The 18,383-nt window shown below is 39.4% G+C and overlaps 1 protein-coding gene across 8 annotated transcripts in view; it reads right to left on the bottom strand.

Moving 5' to 3' along the window:
• Positions 1-18,383, bottom strand: part of cacna1db (calcium channel, voltage-dependent, L type, alpha 1D subunit, b) — a 75,746-nt gene that overhangs the window by 13,914 nt on the left and 43,449 nt on the right. For 4 of the 8 annotated variants that reach the window (XM_068733681.1, XM_068733682.1, XM_068733683.1 and 1 more), the window contains exons 10-36: positions 16,016-16,090; positions 14,423-14,507; positions 14,218-14,244; positions 13,548-13,708; positions 13,190-13,415; positions 12,779-12,986; positions 12,547-12,667; positions 12,242-12,356; positions 12,014-12,074; positions 11,833-11,893; positions 11,284-11,428; positions 10,925-11,054; positions 9,759-9,818; positions 8,120-8,226; positions 7,883-7,970; positions 7,678-7,785; positions 7,488-7,540; positions 7,230-7,376; positions 6,703-6,904; positions 6,088-6,246; positions 5,590-5,700; positions 5,160-5,237; positions 2,122-2,163; positions 1,165-1,293; positions 708-773; positions 361-452; positions 83-242 (exon numbers count right to left, since the gene is read on the bottom strand). In XM_068733681.1, coding sequence (XP_068589782.1) covers positions 83-242; positions 361-452; positions 708-773; positions 1,165-1,293; positions 2,122-2,163; positions 5,160-5,237; positions 5,590-5,700; positions 6,088-6,246; positions 6,703-6,904; positions 7,230-7,376; positions 7,488-7,540; positions 7,678-7,785; positions 7,883-7,970; positions 8,120-8,226; positions 9,759-9,818; positions 10,925-11,054; positions 11,284-11,428; positions 11,833-11,893; positions 12,014-12,074; positions 12,242-12,356; positions 12,547-12,667; positions 12,779-12,986; positions 13,190-13,415; positions 13,548-13,708; positions 14,218-14,244; positions 14,423-14,507; positions 16,016-16,090 — 3,017 coding nt within the window. The remainder of the gene's footprint in view (positions 1-82; positions 243-360; positions 453-707; positions 774-1,164; positions 1,294-2,121; positions 2,164-5,159; positions 5,238-5,589; positions 5,701-6,087; positions 6,247-6,702; positions 6,905-7,229; positions 7,377-7,487; positions 7,541-7,677; positions 7,786-7,882; positions 7,971-8,119; positions 8,227-9,758; positions 9,819-10,924; positions 11,055-11,283; positions 11,429-11,832; positions 11,894-12,013; positions 12,075-12,241; positions 12,357-12,546; positions 12,668-12,778; positions 12,987-13,189; positions 13,416-13,547; positions 13,709-14,217; positions 14,245-14,422; positions 14,508-16,015; positions 16,091-18,383) is intronic. The other 4 variants (XM_068733685.1, XM_068733684.1, XM_068733686.1 and 1 more) reach the window with 4 other exon arrangements.

Raw genomic sequence — 18,383 nt, 5'->3', positions numbered from 1 at the left:
TTTTTGCGATATTTTATTGTATTCAGGAATGTGCCTGCTCAAGTCCGGGCTCAAACATTACTGCACACAGCAAAGTGATTACCAGGAAAGCACAGAGCATGTAGAAGCTGATGAAGTAGATGATGGCGAAGCCGCTGCCGCAAGTTCTCTCCTCTCCGGGGTTGTAGTCTGACTCTGAATCACACAGCTTCCCTGGCAGACAGGCCAGCATGATCTCCTGCCAGGCCTCACCTGTGGCACACCTAACATAGAGCCAGAAGTATTGACACAGGAGCAGGATGAGGGGTTTTCCCTCGTGCATTTATGCATTTGTGAGGACTTCTAATGGCTGATAACCAACAATTTAAGCTACACAAACACCTGAAGAGCATCAGGACCGCTTGAGGAAAGGTTTGAAAGTTGTTGTTGCGGTTGATTTGAGTTCCATCCACCATGGCTATTTTCCCAAACACCTAGAAAAGACAAAGAAGCATCAGCCAGCCCGCTCTTAACTTCTGACAAACAATCAACACAAACTATAAGGTTACTTAGAGAGCGCAGACCTTCGCAAAGGCCTTGTCTTATCTCGCAACATTAACGCAAGTAAAAAAAAGTTTGTGTATCCGACCTGTGATTCAGATCCACTCCAAAATTGAATGGGTTCTTCCTTGTCCCATGCTTCACCCTTTCACCAAGTTTCATGCAGGGTGTAAAACAGGATACATTACCTGCATCCCGATTACAGCATAGATGAAGAACAGCATGGCTATCAGGAGTGCAACGTAGGGAAGAGCCTGGGTGGGGGAATAAGAGAAAAGAGTGAGACACTGGAAACTGCAGTATCTAATTTGAGTGAATGCATCGTCAAACCACTGTTTCAGCACCAGATCCACTGGTTATCTTGATTAAATCTTGTACAACTAGCCCCACCCTGTTGCAAATTGTTTGTAGCATACTAAGATAAGAGGACAGTTTCTTCAGACCTATATCAGAACAGCATAACATTTAAAATGGCTCAGAAAATGCTACCCATGAACTGTGGTTATACTGGTTAAAAGCAAACCCAGAAACCAGTTTAAGAAGGTTAGAGCTCTAACCTTGAACCCTAACTTGTGATAACAAGTGTAATCTCTCATCTCATTGGTCCATGACATTGCAGATTCAAGAGGGACGTCACAGTCTTACCTGAAAAGACTTGATGAAGGTCCACAGCAGAGTCCTGATGCCCTCCCCCCTGCTCAGAAGTTTGACCAGTCGCATCACTCTGAACAGGCGGAAGAAGGTGATGGAGATGCGAGCGCTGTCCTCCGTGTTCTGAAGTGGAGGACGTAGAGAGTAATCAGGGGATGAGGAAACCGAGGGAGTAGCATCCAAATGCAGACAGTGATGAAGCTCCGTTCCACTCATTCATTCATACAGTCAGTCATGCATGCATTTGCAAGCAACCTTAAAGTAGATGAAAATCAGTAAGAAGAATTCCCATTTGTGATCTTTCTGCATCTTTTCAATGACAACAGCCAATGTGCATGCAGAGTAACTGTCATACACACAATGCCATGACCAACAGACCCGGAGGACTTACACACACTACATTTAACTCTGGATGATTCAAAACAGGCAACAGACAATCTGCAGTCCAAAGACAAACAAACCCAAAGACAAACTGTACTTGTGTTTTTACAATTGAAGCAAACATCGAAATGGATCTTTTATTGTCATGTTCAAATACAAGAACACAGGACATTTGACGAGAAACGTAAACTCAAAACAGTGCACAGATATATAATGTTGGTAATCTGATCGCAAACACTTGGGCAAGCTATGTTGAAATGAAGAAACAAGACAAAAGACCATACAGTGTTATCTGTCAGTCAGTGTCATGCCATGCGCCCAGATAGGTCCAAGTCTCAACAGAAAAAAAAGTCAGTTTAACCATGAAACTGGAGCCAAAATGCAACAAACCAGGTGGATTCAAAACAAGACTTTGACAAACATCGAGAGTTCAATCACAAACCATCACACGGTTGAGACCATAAAGCATCTCAATGTTTTCATCAGTACGTGAGCGACAAAGAGTGACAACAAAAAGATCTTGATGCTGAGTGATAACAGAAGGGTGAGGGGCTTTGATCATTTTCTTACCCCTGGCTCCACTATCACCTTGAAGACAGGAATGGCTGCTGACTTGAAACCAAAAGCCTTAGGTTAATCCGATATACACAAACCAGCTGTACGTCACCAAAATGTTCACGAGTCATCATGACCTTTTGATTTGTTCAACATACAATTGCATTAAAAACGCTCAGAAGCACCTTCACTTAAAAACAACAACACAGCATTACAATTCATACCACAAACGGGAACATTATCATTTTAAAGCCTGTCATGCAAAAGCTTTTCTACATAATCTCAACAGTAACACCAGACATACGATGCAAGCATTCAGTGCTGGAAGAGAATGTGTTCGTCACCAAAATACTAAATAGTTTAGCTGTTGACATTGACAATAAGGAGAAAGCACTGATACACCTTCTTAAAGGAAAATGCTGACATTGTTTGTTTTTCTTGTTTCTTTTCTTTATATTCCAGATGGCCATGTTGTGGTGAAACTATTTGTGTATTGGAATGGTCTGTGAAAATAACAAGAGCCGTCTTTGTGTGTCCTCCAGTCAATCATTTGCCTGCTTCCATCACCTCAGTCTCTTTTTTTGAGCACTGATTCGCTGAAGTTGAACAGCCAATCGGAGTGATTTTTCTCACAGATGAGCTTCGCCGCCAACATGCTCAATTGGCTGAAAAGCCCCCGGCAAGGGCTGACTAATGCCAATGGTGCAGGACACACCGCAAAAACTGGAGCCACAGAGGCTCACAGACAACCTGACATTGGCCAACAGTCGATCGTCGGAGACTTTAGAGAACTTTCTCTTCCTTTCTTTCCAAGATACCAGAACATGCTGTTTTTAACCCACTGTCTGCTTACAAAACAACCTCCTAGACCCCCACTAATCTGGTTTCAAAGCAGACCGCTCAACTGATAAGGCCCTCCTTGCAGTGACAGTGCTGCACGCTGCCTTCAGACCTCTGCTACAAGACCTGTTTGCTGCAATCAAAACAGTAAAACACTAGCTCCTCCTCTCCACCCTTATAGGAGTTGGTGTCTCAAGCTCTGTAATCTCTCTGTTTGCATCTTACCAAACGAGTCAGTCTCCTATCCATGTCCCCTACCAGGGGACATGGATAGGATCTGCATCTGAACCGCGCAGCCTCCTCTTTTCCCTTTACACAAGGATGCTTAGGGCTGTCGTACACTTGCATGGCTTCTCCTACCACTGCTATGCCGATGACACCCAGCTATTCTTGTCATTCCCCTGTTTTTTTCAAGTATCCAAATATATGGTGGCTGTGTGCAGGAAAATACATATTTGAAGGAAAAGGATAACCTGAGATAATGGCCGTTACCTTTTAAAAAAAATTTAAAACAATGTAAAAAAAATTTAAAATTAGTTGCAGAACTATACTAATTCAAGTGCTGACATGCTCTTAGCGGGTGTATGTATACCTGTTGCTTTAACTCATATCTTCAGGTCTTCTGTTTGCAAAGTTTATGTTACACCTTACATCATATGCTAGAGTTTTGATCAATTATGGTGTACAGTGTGTTCTTTTTTGACTGTTTGTGACTTATGTCTGTAAAAAGCGCTTTATAAATAAATCTTACTTACTTACTTACCTCTTAACCTCAAACATTCATTCAAAGCAAGAGACTGACCGGACAAACAAACATGTTCATATGTACAAGCAAGAAGCAAGCAGTCAGTGTTAACAGCAGTGGCGAACCAGAATACAGACTGGCCTTGAAGTAGGAGTACAGCAGATTCAAAGGAGTTACAAGCAAAAACAGTTTGGTACAAAATGATCACATTGGAGATTTTTAAATGATAACTGAGCTGCATTCAAAAACAACAGTTCCCAATACATTTAGAAGCTTTTTTTACCCGCTATTTTATCAATTAATTGAGCAAGTAATAAGATTGGGACATAATTACTAATAAATGTTGAAATTTGTTTGTTTTATTGAAATATATTTTTGATAAATGTAATCAAGAGAACAATATTCAAATACTGTCCATCTACTGTATTTTCACAACCTGTCGTTTTTATTTACACCAGAGGTGAGTGACAAATTATAGCATCATTAAATATCATAACATAGGTCATCTTTTTTTCTTTACTTCTGTTTGGTTAGGGTTAGCGTCAGGGTTGTCATAATAAACTTAAACAACATTCGTAAAGCAATGTTATTAGAATTTTACAGTATCATGAGACATTGGTTTTATGACCGATGACGGAAATGTAAAGAGCAGTTATTACGCATAAAAAAAGAGCATTGTGATCTTGAATGCAACTCTGATGATATCTTGCTAGGAGCATCAGAGTAAGCAGTAAGACAGGCTTGTATGTGTGATAAATGACTACTTACATTGATCTCAGTGATGGCAATGTCAACCACGCTACCCACAACAATTAAGGCATCAAATGTGTTCCATGCATCAGCAAAATAGTTCTGCAAGCACAAGCAACAAAGACACAGAAAAGAAGAAGAGAGAGACAAGAGAGCAAGAAAGAAAAGGTAAAAAAAGAATAAGGATTATGAAAGATAGAAAACGTCAAAAAGTTGTGATTAGATTAAAGAGTGAAGTTGAGAGTCAAATCCTTCCTGCCACTGAGTCTGTGAGAGTATTAGCTTGTTTAATTTATCCAAATATGATAATTTTAAACTTTGCTATTTTATATTATTAATTATCTGTCATTAATCTTCCATTTCAAACTTAATTTTCTACTCCCACTGATCCAGTGGCAGGCTTAAAGAAACAATTTAACAAGATCTAATCAGTATGGTTCAGTGGTTTGATCTAATTCATGTGTTGGCATTTACCATGCAGGTAGTTTTTTCCAGCCAATAATCATGTATTTTGTCTATGGTACTCATCAACCATTAAGATTCGACAGACTTGCTTCAACAGCAGAAATTGGCTCAAGCCAACCTTAAAAGATAACACAAAAATAAGACAGGAAGGAAGGAAAGGACGAAAGATGTGAAGGGCAGAAACAACCGAGCAGCAGCAGTGGGAGAGCGGGAGGAGGGAATGACAGAGTTGTACATACTAACGTCGTTCTACCTGGCTGAGTATGATGTCGACTACACTGCCAAACACGACCAGGGCATCGAAGATGTTCCAGGCGTCCCCGACATAGCCCTGATTATGGCAGCATGCACAGCCAGTGGGAGGAGAGGGGAAGGCAGGAGTGGAGGGAGAAGCAGGAAAGTATAAGAGGTAGAGAGGTTACGGTGAGGAGAATGGAAGGTGACAATGAGGAATAAATAGAAGTGGAGTCATAGCCAGTGGGCAAAGAGCCCAAGAGAAGAGTGTATGAGGGCTGGGTTACAAGGAAAAGCGGAGGGCTTTCAGACAAAAGGTAAAAAACATTAACCTTATTACGGATAAAATATAAAGGGAGATCTAAAAGGAAAACTACAAACAAGTTGATTTAAGGAACTGGTGGTAGTTTTGAATATATTTGTATACATGGAGAGGAGAGGAGACTTACTCTGGGTTTGAAGGCGATGAGCTTAAGGATCATCTCCACAGTGAAAACCCCGGTGAAGACCATGTTGAGGATGTCCATGGCATAGTTAAACAGATGAGACTGACCATGGTGCTGGAAAGAGACGGGCAGATACACTGATCAGAAATATAAAATAATAACACATGTACTCTATTTAAAGTGTATCAGTACTCCGAAATTGCCACACACTGTATATTAGGTAGAGCGTCAATCTGCAATACATTATTGGAAGAAAGGTCATGATACCCATTGCTACAAACAAAATGATATACACTACAAGGAGAGTAGATATTTTAATGAAAAAAAAACATATAATCACTATATGTTTTTAAGGAAAACAAGAGAACAAATTATATTCAGATTCTAAAGAAAGGAAGTTAGATAACTTTAATTAACTGCATGCTGCATTGCAGAAATCCAAACTAAATCAACCTTATTGTTCCTGTTCCCATTGCATTAAAGTGAATGAAGGGCACTCACCTGAATGGCCAGACACAAGGTGTTGAGGATGATCAGGACAAACATGACGTACTCAAAGCCAGTAGAGTTGACCACATACCAGAACTTGTACTGGTAAGGGTTTTTGGGGATGTAGCGCCGCAGAGGACGAGCTTTAAGAGCATATTCCACACACTGACGCTGCGGTGGTGGGGAAATATAGAAAAAGACAAATAAAACAGACTTATCAAGAGAAACCGGTCTTCTTCTGTAAACGATACAGTCACTATTTGGACCAATCAGTAGTGAGATCCAGTTGAAGTTTCACCACAAACTTTTCCTTAATCTAACCAAGTTGTTTTGTTGCCTAAACCGAGCCAAGTTGTTTCAAGTGAAGACAGAAGTTTATTTTGACTGTATGCATGGAAAGAGAGGAAATGAACACGTCTTTCTGGACATTTGTAGGGAAATGCACAAAAAATTAGGAATAACTTTTCATAAGGTATCATGAGAACCGTTGCATGAGGATACATTGCAATGATACACACAATTAATAATTTGACATGAACAGATTTTTCCTTCTAAATTTTAAATGTTCAATAAAAGCACCAACTCCACCTCCTGCACAAACACACAAACGTCAAAGGTCCCTCCTACCTGGTTCTTGTCCAGCTCGCAGTTCTTGTACTCCTTCTCCCCCTGCTCCTGAAAGGTGACAATAACGAAACCGACAAAGATGTTCATCATGAAGAAGGCGATGATGATGATGTAGATGATGAAGAAAATGGAGATCTCGATGCGGTAGTTGTAGATGGGACCCATGTTCTCCCTGTTAGAGTCGATGGCCTTGTAGAGTAGACTGCATGGACACACAAAACACAGAGAAAGTAGAGATAATTAACAGTAATTATGTATAACAATTCTGCTAGATTAATTTATTTAAATATACTACATAGAGTCCTTAAGCACATTCATACTCACAAAATAGTCATATTAAATACAAAATTGCCTCAAAGGGTGGGCTGACTTTATTTACACTTTACTTTTGGTTATTGAAAAAAGTGGTAATGAAACATTTTCATTCAGAGATAAAGGTGAATGATTATCAAACATTAAATACATCTTGCCATTATTCTACATATTGGTAGTCAAATCTGAATTCCAGCTGTCAAAGCAGTACTTACGTGGGCCACCCTTCGAATGTGGAGACGGTAAAAAGAGCCATCATGGCCATTAGCACGTTGTCAAAGTTGAAGTCGCTGTTGTACCAGATCCTTTCTTTCACCATGGGCAGCGCCGTGTCCCCGTTGTTGTAGAGAATGTAGGTACCTCTGTGATTAAAAGATGAAATATCAACCACATGTTCGCACAAGTACATACACTCATGCAGGCCAATGTCCAAAGCTGGAAACGATAAATAAATAAAAAATATAAAAACTCACTTGCAGTCTTCTGGACTGGACTTGGCATCATCTGTGCAGCGATAAAATTTCCCCTAAGATAACAGAGAAAGTCAGAACTGTTCTTTGCTTACAACCTTCTACTTCTGTTCAAACAATATTCGTTGGGCCTGTCGATTTTGGTTGTGACCCCATTACTCTCAATCTCTCTCTCCACTGTTTCCCTGTATACCTTGAAGAGCTGCACTCCGATACAAGCAAACATGAACTGCAGCAGCGTGGTGACGATCATGATGTTGCCGATAGTCCTGATGGCCACAAACACACACTGGACCACATGCTGCAAAGGACACAATCATTGGTAGGGATACACAGTACTGTATCATAAGCAAATGTGCAGGCATCCACAATTATAACAGACGCACGCCTACAGATACCTTCAGTCCCTTGGCTCTGTTGATGGCCCTGAGCGGACGGAGGACTCTCAAAACGCGGAGAATCTTCACAACTGAAATGGCAGAGGACCTAAGAAAGACAGATTTAACTGAGAAACTTTATAGAGACAGAGACATTCTTTTCAGCTCTGCCACCAGCAGATGTATATGTCATGGCAAAACTACCACAACTGCTCAATGATACATGTCAACATTAGAAAATGATTGAATGATACTTACTGGATGCCAAAGGAGACCAGAGACACACCAACGACCAGCAGGTCTAAAAGGTTGAAGTAGTTTCTACAAAACGCCCCTTTATGAAGAAACGCTCCAAACGCTGTCATCTGGACAGAGGAGAGACAACAGTCACGACTAAAGAAGACAGGTCTGCCATCATTCAACACATTCACAGGCAGCTTCGAATTAGGCTGAAATAGAATTGAAATGACTGTTATTACTATTTAAATGATTTGTTACTATTTACAGTGTCAATTTTTAAAAGAACATGTTGTCAGAACCAAGATTTGTTGAATGTTGCATTTTCTTCATTTTATATTGCCTTACAGTCACATTGAATTTGCATTTCAATCATGGGTCTTCATGACAACAGTGTACAATGTAATTTCATCTGCAGTTTCTCAGTTGATGGTCCTGCATTGAAATTGAGCTGTTATGTTACATAATAATGATGTCACTTAGGGCAAGCACACATAATATTATATATATATATATATAATACACATAATAACTTCTTATATTATATATATATATATATATATATATATATATATATATATATATATATATATATATATATATATATATATATATATATATAAAATACACATAATAACTTCTAATATAAGTGACAACAGTTTTAAGCAATATTTCTTATATGTTTGGTTCAATATTTAAAAATGTTGCAACAAAAAATAATAAATTGATATGATGAGCCTGGATTCACACTCATGAACACTTATAAGCACTTCAAATCAGAGGCACATACATGTGCAGTACTACACACATGCACAGATCATATATGATGCAAATGGTCACACAAGACACAGAGAACATTATTCAAAAGCTACTACACTCATTTCCGGTGCAGATTAAGCGAGCGACAGGGCCTTTAATCCTATCCTGATTGAATTTTAGGCTTAAACCATAATACATGAGATTCACCTGGTACAGGCATGCAGTGAGCAAAAGGGTAAGGCAGAGGATTTAATTCTAACAGCAAAAATAAAAAATAAAAAATGTGGATTTGTTCAAACACAATATTTGAGAGTGCATTAGTCAAAAAAGACATGAAAAAAGGGGGCACAGCTGTGTGTACAGTATGCAATCAGGCAGAGGGATATAAAGCTTGATGTCAGTTCAAGTCCAGAATATTTTAAAACCAACAAACATAATTCTAATTAAAAACATGTTTGTTGTTCAAAATATGGGGATATATTAACAAAGATTCAAAAAGTGTCAGAAAATGATAATGGTTGGTGAAAGGTTTAAAAATGTCACCAGTCAAAGTGCCAATCAAGCATATTTTTTTTAATCTTCAGAAAGTTAAAAAAGAACAGAACTGACTGTAACATTTGAGCCAAACAAGTAGTTGTAATGTGGAGAGGCACTGATCCATAAACTGGCCGAGGATAAAAAAAAAAAAAAGGGAAGTGCACCATGATGGAAAAGTGACTGACAGACAAAAAAACTCATGATCATCACGTTAACGGACTGGCGCCATGACAACAAGACAAACAGGCGATCATTTCAACCAAAAATGATGGAGACAGAAATGAGGGGAATGAGGAGAACGCGTGCAGTGAGCTTGGAAGTGATGGGTTGTTGCAGAGGCAGCGCAACAGTTTTTCTTGTTTACCTTAATAAGGATCTCAAATGTAAACATACTAGTGAAGACATAGTCTGCATAGCCTAGGATCTGAGGAGGCAATCAGAGTGACATAAGCACGCAGGGTTACTGAAGCTCTACCCAGCACAGCACAACAACAAAGGGCATTTACCTTCAACAGGATCTCAACAGTAAAGATTGCGGTGAAAGCATAGTCAAAATAACCGAGTATCTGCAAGAGGCAATGCACAAGTTCAAGTCGTCAAGTCATTCCAAGATAACAGCACAATAAGATCCAGTGAGTGTGTATGTATGTGTATATATATATATATATATATATATATATATATATATATACATATATATATACATATATATATATATATATATATATATATATATATACGTATATATATACGTATATATATATATATATATATATATATATATATATATATATATATATATACATATATATATATATACACACTCAGTAAGAGTAACACTGATGAGAATAACTGCTGGTACATTAAAGCTGCACAAGGCAATATTCTGATGCAGTATAAAATAAATAATCATACCTAGACAATTACTGTTGGTCACATGTGTCTGTTAATATAACTAACTTTCAATTCTGCCCATGTGTGAAATGTCATGTTATCTGAATGTCATTCGCCAAATCATGCTTCCATAGGCCTTTTTTTCACAGCAGGCACTTTGACAAGACAAGTGTTACTGATAACATTAGAGATGGATCTGTCTCAATTAGCCATGATATTATGACAGAATGCACAACACCAGCACTCAGGATTATTTCATTTTTTTGCTCCTGTGCTTTTCTTACTGTGGCATGTCGAAATGTGTGCTGTGAAAAACTTGTATTGTCAGCTACAGAGAGACAAACTCTCCAAATATGATAAACGTGGGGTGGGGTGACTGTGGCTAAATGGAGAGCAGGGCCGCCTTTCAATCAGAGGGTTGGCGGTTTGATCCCCGGCTCCTGCTCTACTAGTCTCGTGTCAATGTGTCCTTGAGCAAGACACTTAACCCCAGAATGTCTCCCGTAGCTGTGTCTACGGTGTAGATAGATACTGAATTGTAAGTCGCTTTGGATAAAAGCGTCTGATAAATGACCGTAATGTGGGGTAGCCTTTTGGAACAGTCAAAGACTACGGTCCTAGTGGTTGTCCACGTACGATATTGCGAGCGGAGAAGTTGCGTATTGGGTCCTCAGCAGCCAGAGAGATGGAGCTGAGCATGATGAAGACCAGGATTAGGTTGGTGAAGATCTGATGGTTGATCAGCTTATGGCAGCACACACGAAACCTAAAGCAGAGAGAAAACCGAAGAAGGAGATATGGAGACAGAAAGACACACAGAGACAGATTATGCACAGTGAGTGTAACAGCAAGGCTGGTTTTGTGACACATCTTTGGTTTTAGCTTCTTGTCTCTGCTATTACTGAGTTGTTTCTGTTATTTCTGTCACACTGAGCAGGTAGACTGGTTCCTGTGCCTCCGAGTCCATATCAGCAAAAAGTGTGTCCGAGACTCACGGGTTAGTGCTGCTGAAGATGAAGAAGGCGCTGCCCACCGGGATGGGCGGAGTCTTTTCTTTGATGGTGAGTTCAGACAGCCTCGTAGGGCGGGGCCCTAACGGGACTTCGGGGAGAACGCCTTTATCGTCGTCATCATCACAAGCTAGGAACAAAACTGTAGTTATTTCCAATCCCTCTTCATATGAAAACAGTCCTTCAGTTGTATTTGTAGTTTCATTACTGAATAAACCAAATTCAGTGTATGTCATTGTCTTGGTATGTGAGATCTCCCTCAGAATCAATTAAGAATTGATTTATGTTAAATAAAGCTGTTCTAGGTACCGCAGGCACTTATAGCCTTCAACCTCGCTGCATCTTGTCAGTAGGAAAAGCTGAAATTTGTGCCACAATTTTAACTCAACTTGACTGTTGGTGGTGAAATAACACTAGAGACCTCTACCTCTGATTTTTGTCATTGTTCAAACCTATAGTCAATCACAACACCATGAAATTGGATGAATTGATGGATTAAACCCTTTCCTAAATCAAGACACGTGTCACTTTTACCTGGAGAGTCGACGGCAGGATATGACTCCTTGTCTTCCTCCAGCAAGACCTCGGCTGGCACCTACACACAGGGATCAGGTTTAGCATCATATAACTGTACAATTACTAAGAAGAAAACTATATAGATAAACACTTTAAGACAGTCTGTTGTGAACATATAAAGCTAATTTCTGTCTTTTACCTTGGTCTCTCCATCCTTGACATCTATTATTTCAACTCTCTTCTTATCAGTGCTTGTATCCCTGTTAGGGACAGATCAAACATGGAGTAAGTAACAAAGCAGAAGGCTATTTTTTTTCTGCCAACAGAAAGTGCTTGTAACAAATGTGACAACTGTCTACACAAACGATCAGACAGAAAATGGGAACAGAAACTAAAATGTGAATTATTTAGGTGTTCTAAGCTGTACTTGGCACTATTCTTCCTCTTCTTGGCCTCCTCTTCCTCCTTCTGTGCCGTGTTGAGGCTCTCCGCATCTGCCAGGTTGTCAACGGCGATGGCCAAGAAGACGTTTAGCAGGATGTCTGGTCATGTGACTTGAGGAGAAAACACTGAGCAACATGAAAGACGCACCTGGGCTTTAAGAATATGGAGACACTTTTCCACACAAGCAACCGTGGAAATGTGTGAGTGTGTGTGTGTGTGTGTGTGTGTGTGTGTGTGTGTGTGTGTGTGTGTGTGTGTGTACGTGTGTGTTTGTGCCCAGAAGGATACAGTTTCCACAGATGAAGAGGATGATGAAGTAAATGCAGACCACCATTCCAGAGGAAGCCGGACCGCCGTACGCCATGATACCATCATACATCACCGTGTTCCAGTCTTCTCCTGTCAAGATCTGGCAAGCACAATATACAAAGGGAGCGTGACAATTTACAACGCCAGATAGACAATAATGTGAATCCTGACAAAGCTTCTCAGTCACTGTCATAATTCTTGCAAATCGTACCTGGAACACAGTGAGCAGGGCCTGAGGGAAGTTATCAAACGTGCTCCTTTTGGTCACAGTTTCATCAAAGTTGAACTTGCCCCCAAAAAGCTGCATGCCAAGCAGGGAGAAAATAATGATGAAGAGGAAGAGCAGCAGCAACAGGGAGGCGATGGACTTCATGGAGTTGAGCAGAGAGGCCACCAGGTTACTAAGAGACGCCCAATGACTGGAGGAGAAGAAATATAAAACAAGTTAGAGGAAGGATAGACACACAGAATGCCAAACACAAGGTGTGAAGGTAATGAGGGGAACATATAAAAATTATAATATTAGTTAGACAAGGCATGAAGACCACAGTCTCCTGCATCAGGTGTGATGTACGTGCTGTATTGACTTGGCTGTTGTCTTTTTTGATGCTCTTTTGCTCACCGTGTAACCTTAAAGATCCTGAGGAGTCGTACGCAACGGAAAACAGAGATGCCCAGTGGGGACATGATGGCCAGCTCCACCAGGATGGTCTCTACGATGCCTCCGCACACCACGAAACAGTCAAAGCGGTTAAACAGCGACACAAAGTATGCCTGCAGCCCCAAACTGTACATCTTCACTAGCATCTCCAAGGTGAACATCGCCAGGAGAACTTTGTTGGCTACGTCTGGAGAGAAGAGGACTTACTTTAACAACAAATCCTCAAACATGTCATAGTTGAACAAAGTCAAGAAAACTGATGGGAATACATGTTTTTACAAAACCTGAATAGAACAGAATAGAGCAAAAAAAAAGATACCCTGTACTTTGGTCAGCCAGTCCGGCTGGTTGTAGTGCTCAGAGGCAATGGTGAGTGTGTTGAGGAACACCAGGATGATGACCAGCCAATAAAATGTCACAGACTTCACAGCTGCTCGACACTTTCTGCGGCAGAAACGGTTCCACCGTCGCGACTGACGACTGATAGACAAAAAGTTCCACTTTAAGATCAATGGTCAGGATATGTACGGCCAAATTTAGAAGAGTTCACTTCAAAAATACGACTTAATCAGCCACAATAAAAACTTGTGTTTCTTTAGTCGAGAATTACATTGAATCTAACCAATTTTGGAGTTAACTCTTCTGACTTTGGACTTCTTGTGTATGTATTTGATTATATTTTCTCACATATACAGTTATACATGAAATAACATGAAAGCACAATATCACTGTAAAACATGAGTTAAAAGAGGACTGGGTGGAGGGGAAAAACACAATTATGAAACTGCAGCAACATCAGGATAAAGATTGATTGGTCAGATATAAAACATGACAGATGTCGGATCAATCGCAATAAATTAGATGAAAACATTGGGGATCTGAGCAATTCAAATACGAGGTAAGAATGAGTCATGCAAGATGAGTTGAATCAAATAAATGAATTAAGAAGGCATCAACCGTGCAGTGTTATACAGAACCAAGGTACTAACCTGCACTTTGACTTAGTAATTTTTTGACTGTGGAGGATAAAAGATGAGGCAACTTGAAATAAAAGGGCAACAACATCTGTAATCGTGCACTCTGTATTTGAGTCACATTTGTAATATGTACAATAGCCATTGTGTCTATCGACCGTCCTTTATTAACCTCTTTTTATTGGCTCACCATAGCAATAACACCGTATGTCACACTCACCATAGCGGCCCACAGCAGGGTGATTTGTTTTCCTCTCCGTTGTGATTCTCTGTGTTTGCCGACTCTGTCTCACTGGGCATGCTCGCTGTGGTACACACACACACACATAGACAAGAAAAAGTAACGTGAGACTATGAGGTGCCAAGGAAACAAAGAGGTTTCGGACATAAAAACTGTGCCCTGAAGGAAACAGGTTTCCCCAGTAAAATTCAAATTCTACTAGATTTTCCTATTGACACGCATGCATTTTTGGTTTGGCTTGGTAGAATTATATTAGACTGAAACTATTATAAGACTCAACTGAAAAATAAGCAGTTCTTGTAAGCCTTCACTATAAACTGCTGAAGAAATATTCATAGGTCAAGCCAAACCACCGGAAAACAAAAAATGCAGGTGTAAATAGAAAATGCTGGGTGACTCCTCAGAGTTTGGCTTTAATAAAAGCTAATTCAGCCAGGGTTTCCTAATTTACAGAATATTGTCGTTCTCAAAGAAAGAGTATCTAATGATATCCAAAAATGATGAATTCTAAGGTTCCTGCGTAGATCAAGTCACAGTGAGCACATGCTGCTAGACCTGAGTCAAATTGGACTTTGTAAATAATTCTTGTAATTTCTTTAAAGCATTCATCGAGTGGAAACATCAAAAATATAAATATTTGTACTCATATTAAATAGTTTAATTGTTGAATGTTGAATCTTTTCAGTACTGACTGCATTATCCATTTGATATATTTGATCAGACTATTTGGTCCAGGTCTGTATGCTGCAACAAGTATTAGTTACATAGTCACAGGGTTACAGCATACAGTATATTGAAAATCATATATACTGTACATGCATAAAATGTATTTTTTTATAAATGACAAATGAAAGGAAAATGATGGTGATTGGAAGAGAGATCTGTACAGAAATACTTTGACAATTATCTTTATTTCCGGCCCAAAATATAGTTAAAAAGAGATTAATGGAAAAAATTATTATGTTTTACTATACATGAGAAAGTTTTTCAGGATGCAATATTCAAACTGATACTAAAATAAATATAGTTTAAAAAGGTTAGGAAGTCCTCTGGAAACATCTAATTTCACACAAAATGTGCATTTTTAGACTTAGAGAAAGATATTCATTCAAAGTCATAGTTTTTTATATTAGGACTCCCATTTATGTCGCAACAGAGAAGTACATTCAAATTTTGTTTGAAAAACCTTTTTCTGTATCTTTTACCACTTGATAGTGCTAATGCTAAACATTACACAAATTCATATCATGTTCAAGATGAGTGTCAATCTATCTTGTGTGAGCATGTTATTTGGAACATACGCGTTATCGTTCCTGAAAATTTAAAAAGGAGGTATTGATTTGAAGTTTAAAGGAGGTATTGATAATTAGGTGCATGTGCTCCATGAAATGGATTTGCTTAAGATGAGGATGGTAAGGATTAGACATTGACATTGACAAAGGGTTTGCAAACACAAAAGCACAAACAAAAGCATAAAGCAAAGCACATGCAAGCAGAGGCGCCCTCCAGGACAAAGATGAACTGTCCCTTATGAACATGCCCAGACACTCACGCGTACACAAACGCATTTACCCTGTGTCTCTGTGGACTGAGTGAACCAGCCAAACTTTCCTTTCTTCTTCTCAGTGAGGTCAGCCAGCGTGACCCCTTGGCGTTACCAACATGCAGTTCACACAGCCAGACAGCAGAGGAAGCAGTGAGTCAGTACGCGGCAGAACAAGAGAGACAGCTGCAATACAAACTACAGCACAGACACAGCTACCATGTCCAGGAAAAGCTACCAAACAAGTGTACAGGACACAGTAATATCCTCTAGCCATAAAAGACTATCTTGTCCTACTATAGTAAATCATTCACTGCTAACAGGAAGGGGATTGACATATAACAGGAGAGAGAAAGGTTAAAGAGACAATGCAGTAAAGGAACTATTTTTGGGGTATTTACAATAATTAAGTCCTGACATTAGCCTATAAACTCACAGCACAGTTTAGACAGGATACTTGCTAACTGAAAGATGATAGTAGTATGTAGTAGAGAATAGTTGTTTAATAGTACTTAATATCAGCCAGGCTCATATACATTAGCTTAATGCAGATATACCGGTATTGGCATTTATGTCAGCCGATAAAATACAAGAAAGTGAAGTAGTTTTGAAACAGAGTCGACAATACATTGTCCACCTGAGAGTGCTGACTGTAAAATGTTCCACTCACTACATATATCTTGGTCGCAATTCTTTAAAAACCAACCATACTATATCTGCCTCATAAATCCCCTCGGTTGGGCATCATTTTAACCCTCTAAATTCTGGACAGAGTAACAATGAATACAATATTAGACTGGAAAGGATTAGCAGTAAACAGAACTTCAGAAAGAAAACATAAGATTGAAAGCAGAGAATAGAACAGCTGCTCCCAAGAAGAGAAGATATGAAGATACAAAAGGATGAAAAGGGAGAAAGAGGGAAAAAAACTACTGTTAGTAATAATCTACAGACGTTTTTTTACAAGGCACACAGTCACTGCAGGAGAAGAACGTTAGTGTGTTGTCTTGGGTGTCTACAACAAGAGCAGTAGAGGTAGAAGCAGGGCAATTACTGGAGGATGTAAAAACTGACAGGTACATATGCCCTGACCGCACTGTAAAAGGTTTGAAGGCACTGTAGCAGTGTGAAAAACCTGCCACCCACATTACCCACAATGCAACTCTACTGCCAACAATTTGGTCTGAGAGTCAAGTGTATTATGTTAGTAGCTGCTAATGTAGCCTCAAGCCGTTAGCCCCCATCCTATTGAACAAAATATATTTGTGATAAGAAAGGAAATTATTGACCTGTGAGCAAACACATCAATCAGTATGAAACTGTCAATGACAGTGAGGTAAGAGATTAATGTGTAAGTAATTTCAGCACCTGCTAACCTAGACACAGACTTAAAGAGAGAAACAATGCTAGAAAAAGTTCTTCTGAGGATCATGATTGTATCAGGCAAGTTTTTCTATATTTTTTAGCAAGTTTTTAAGGATGTCCTTGAGAATTGGATACATCAAGCATTAGGAGTACTGATCATCTTAAAAGGCAGCTGTGTAAATTATCCACTTTCCTTCATCATTCTGTCTTTTATGTAAGTGATGGGTGACAAGGAAATTTATAGAGAGAACTGCATGGCAGCACTCTTTTGCACTCGCACAGTGCACCAGGAAGGTGGTCCCAAACACAATCTAACTATACAGCTGTGGGCGTGGCAAACACACCTGGCTGAGGTCAGCACTCTACTGAATCCTTAACCTAACCTTTCAAGTTATTAATGTAAATGTAGTTTAACAATTGTAGGATTAAGGAATGACATGCATGGCCTTATATAAGGAGAAAACATACTATGATTAAAGGTGAACAACAAAGAGAGAACTTGAAGACATGTTGCGATTTTTCATAACTGCATTTTTCAAGAATCTGTTATGATGCTTCATACAACCACCCACAGCTCAATCATTCAATATCAATCATTTAATTAAATTACTTAAGTCAATCCTCATTTCAGCTGTAAACACAAAGAACTTGTCTGCAGCAACCACCTTCAATTTACTGTACCAGTCACAGGTCAAATAGATTATAGTTATTTTATGTATTATATAGTTAATTCTGTATTAGATGTTTTCTCACCGGAAAACCAAACAGGGTGCAAACATTCTGTTCCCACAATAAGCCTCTTCCAGATCAGAATAAGCAATATTTCTCTCTCATACAAACACACACACACACACACACACACACACACACACACACACACACACCCAAATGTCCACAGTTACCGCTGCGTTGTCATGGCAACAGCACACACAAGGCCACACCATAGAATAGACCGAAAATCACGGCACTGCTGTCGCCCACTTTCTTTGTGCTGCCTCAGAAGTCGCCACCATGGCTGATGTCACAGTTTTC

Source organism: Cebidichthys violaceus, unplaced genomic scaffold (genome assembly GCF_023349555.1).
Source record: "Cebidichthys violaceus isolate CVI_PGR_0920_01 unplaced genomic scaffold, fCebVio1.0.p SCAF_6, whole genome shotgun sequence".
In the NCBI taxonomy this organism is placed as follows: domain Eukaryota; kingdom Metazoa; phylum Chordata; class Actinopteri; order Perciformes; family Stichaeidae; genus Cebidichthys; species Cebidichthys violaceus.
This window is presented reverse-complemented; position numbering and strand designations above follow the sequence as displayed.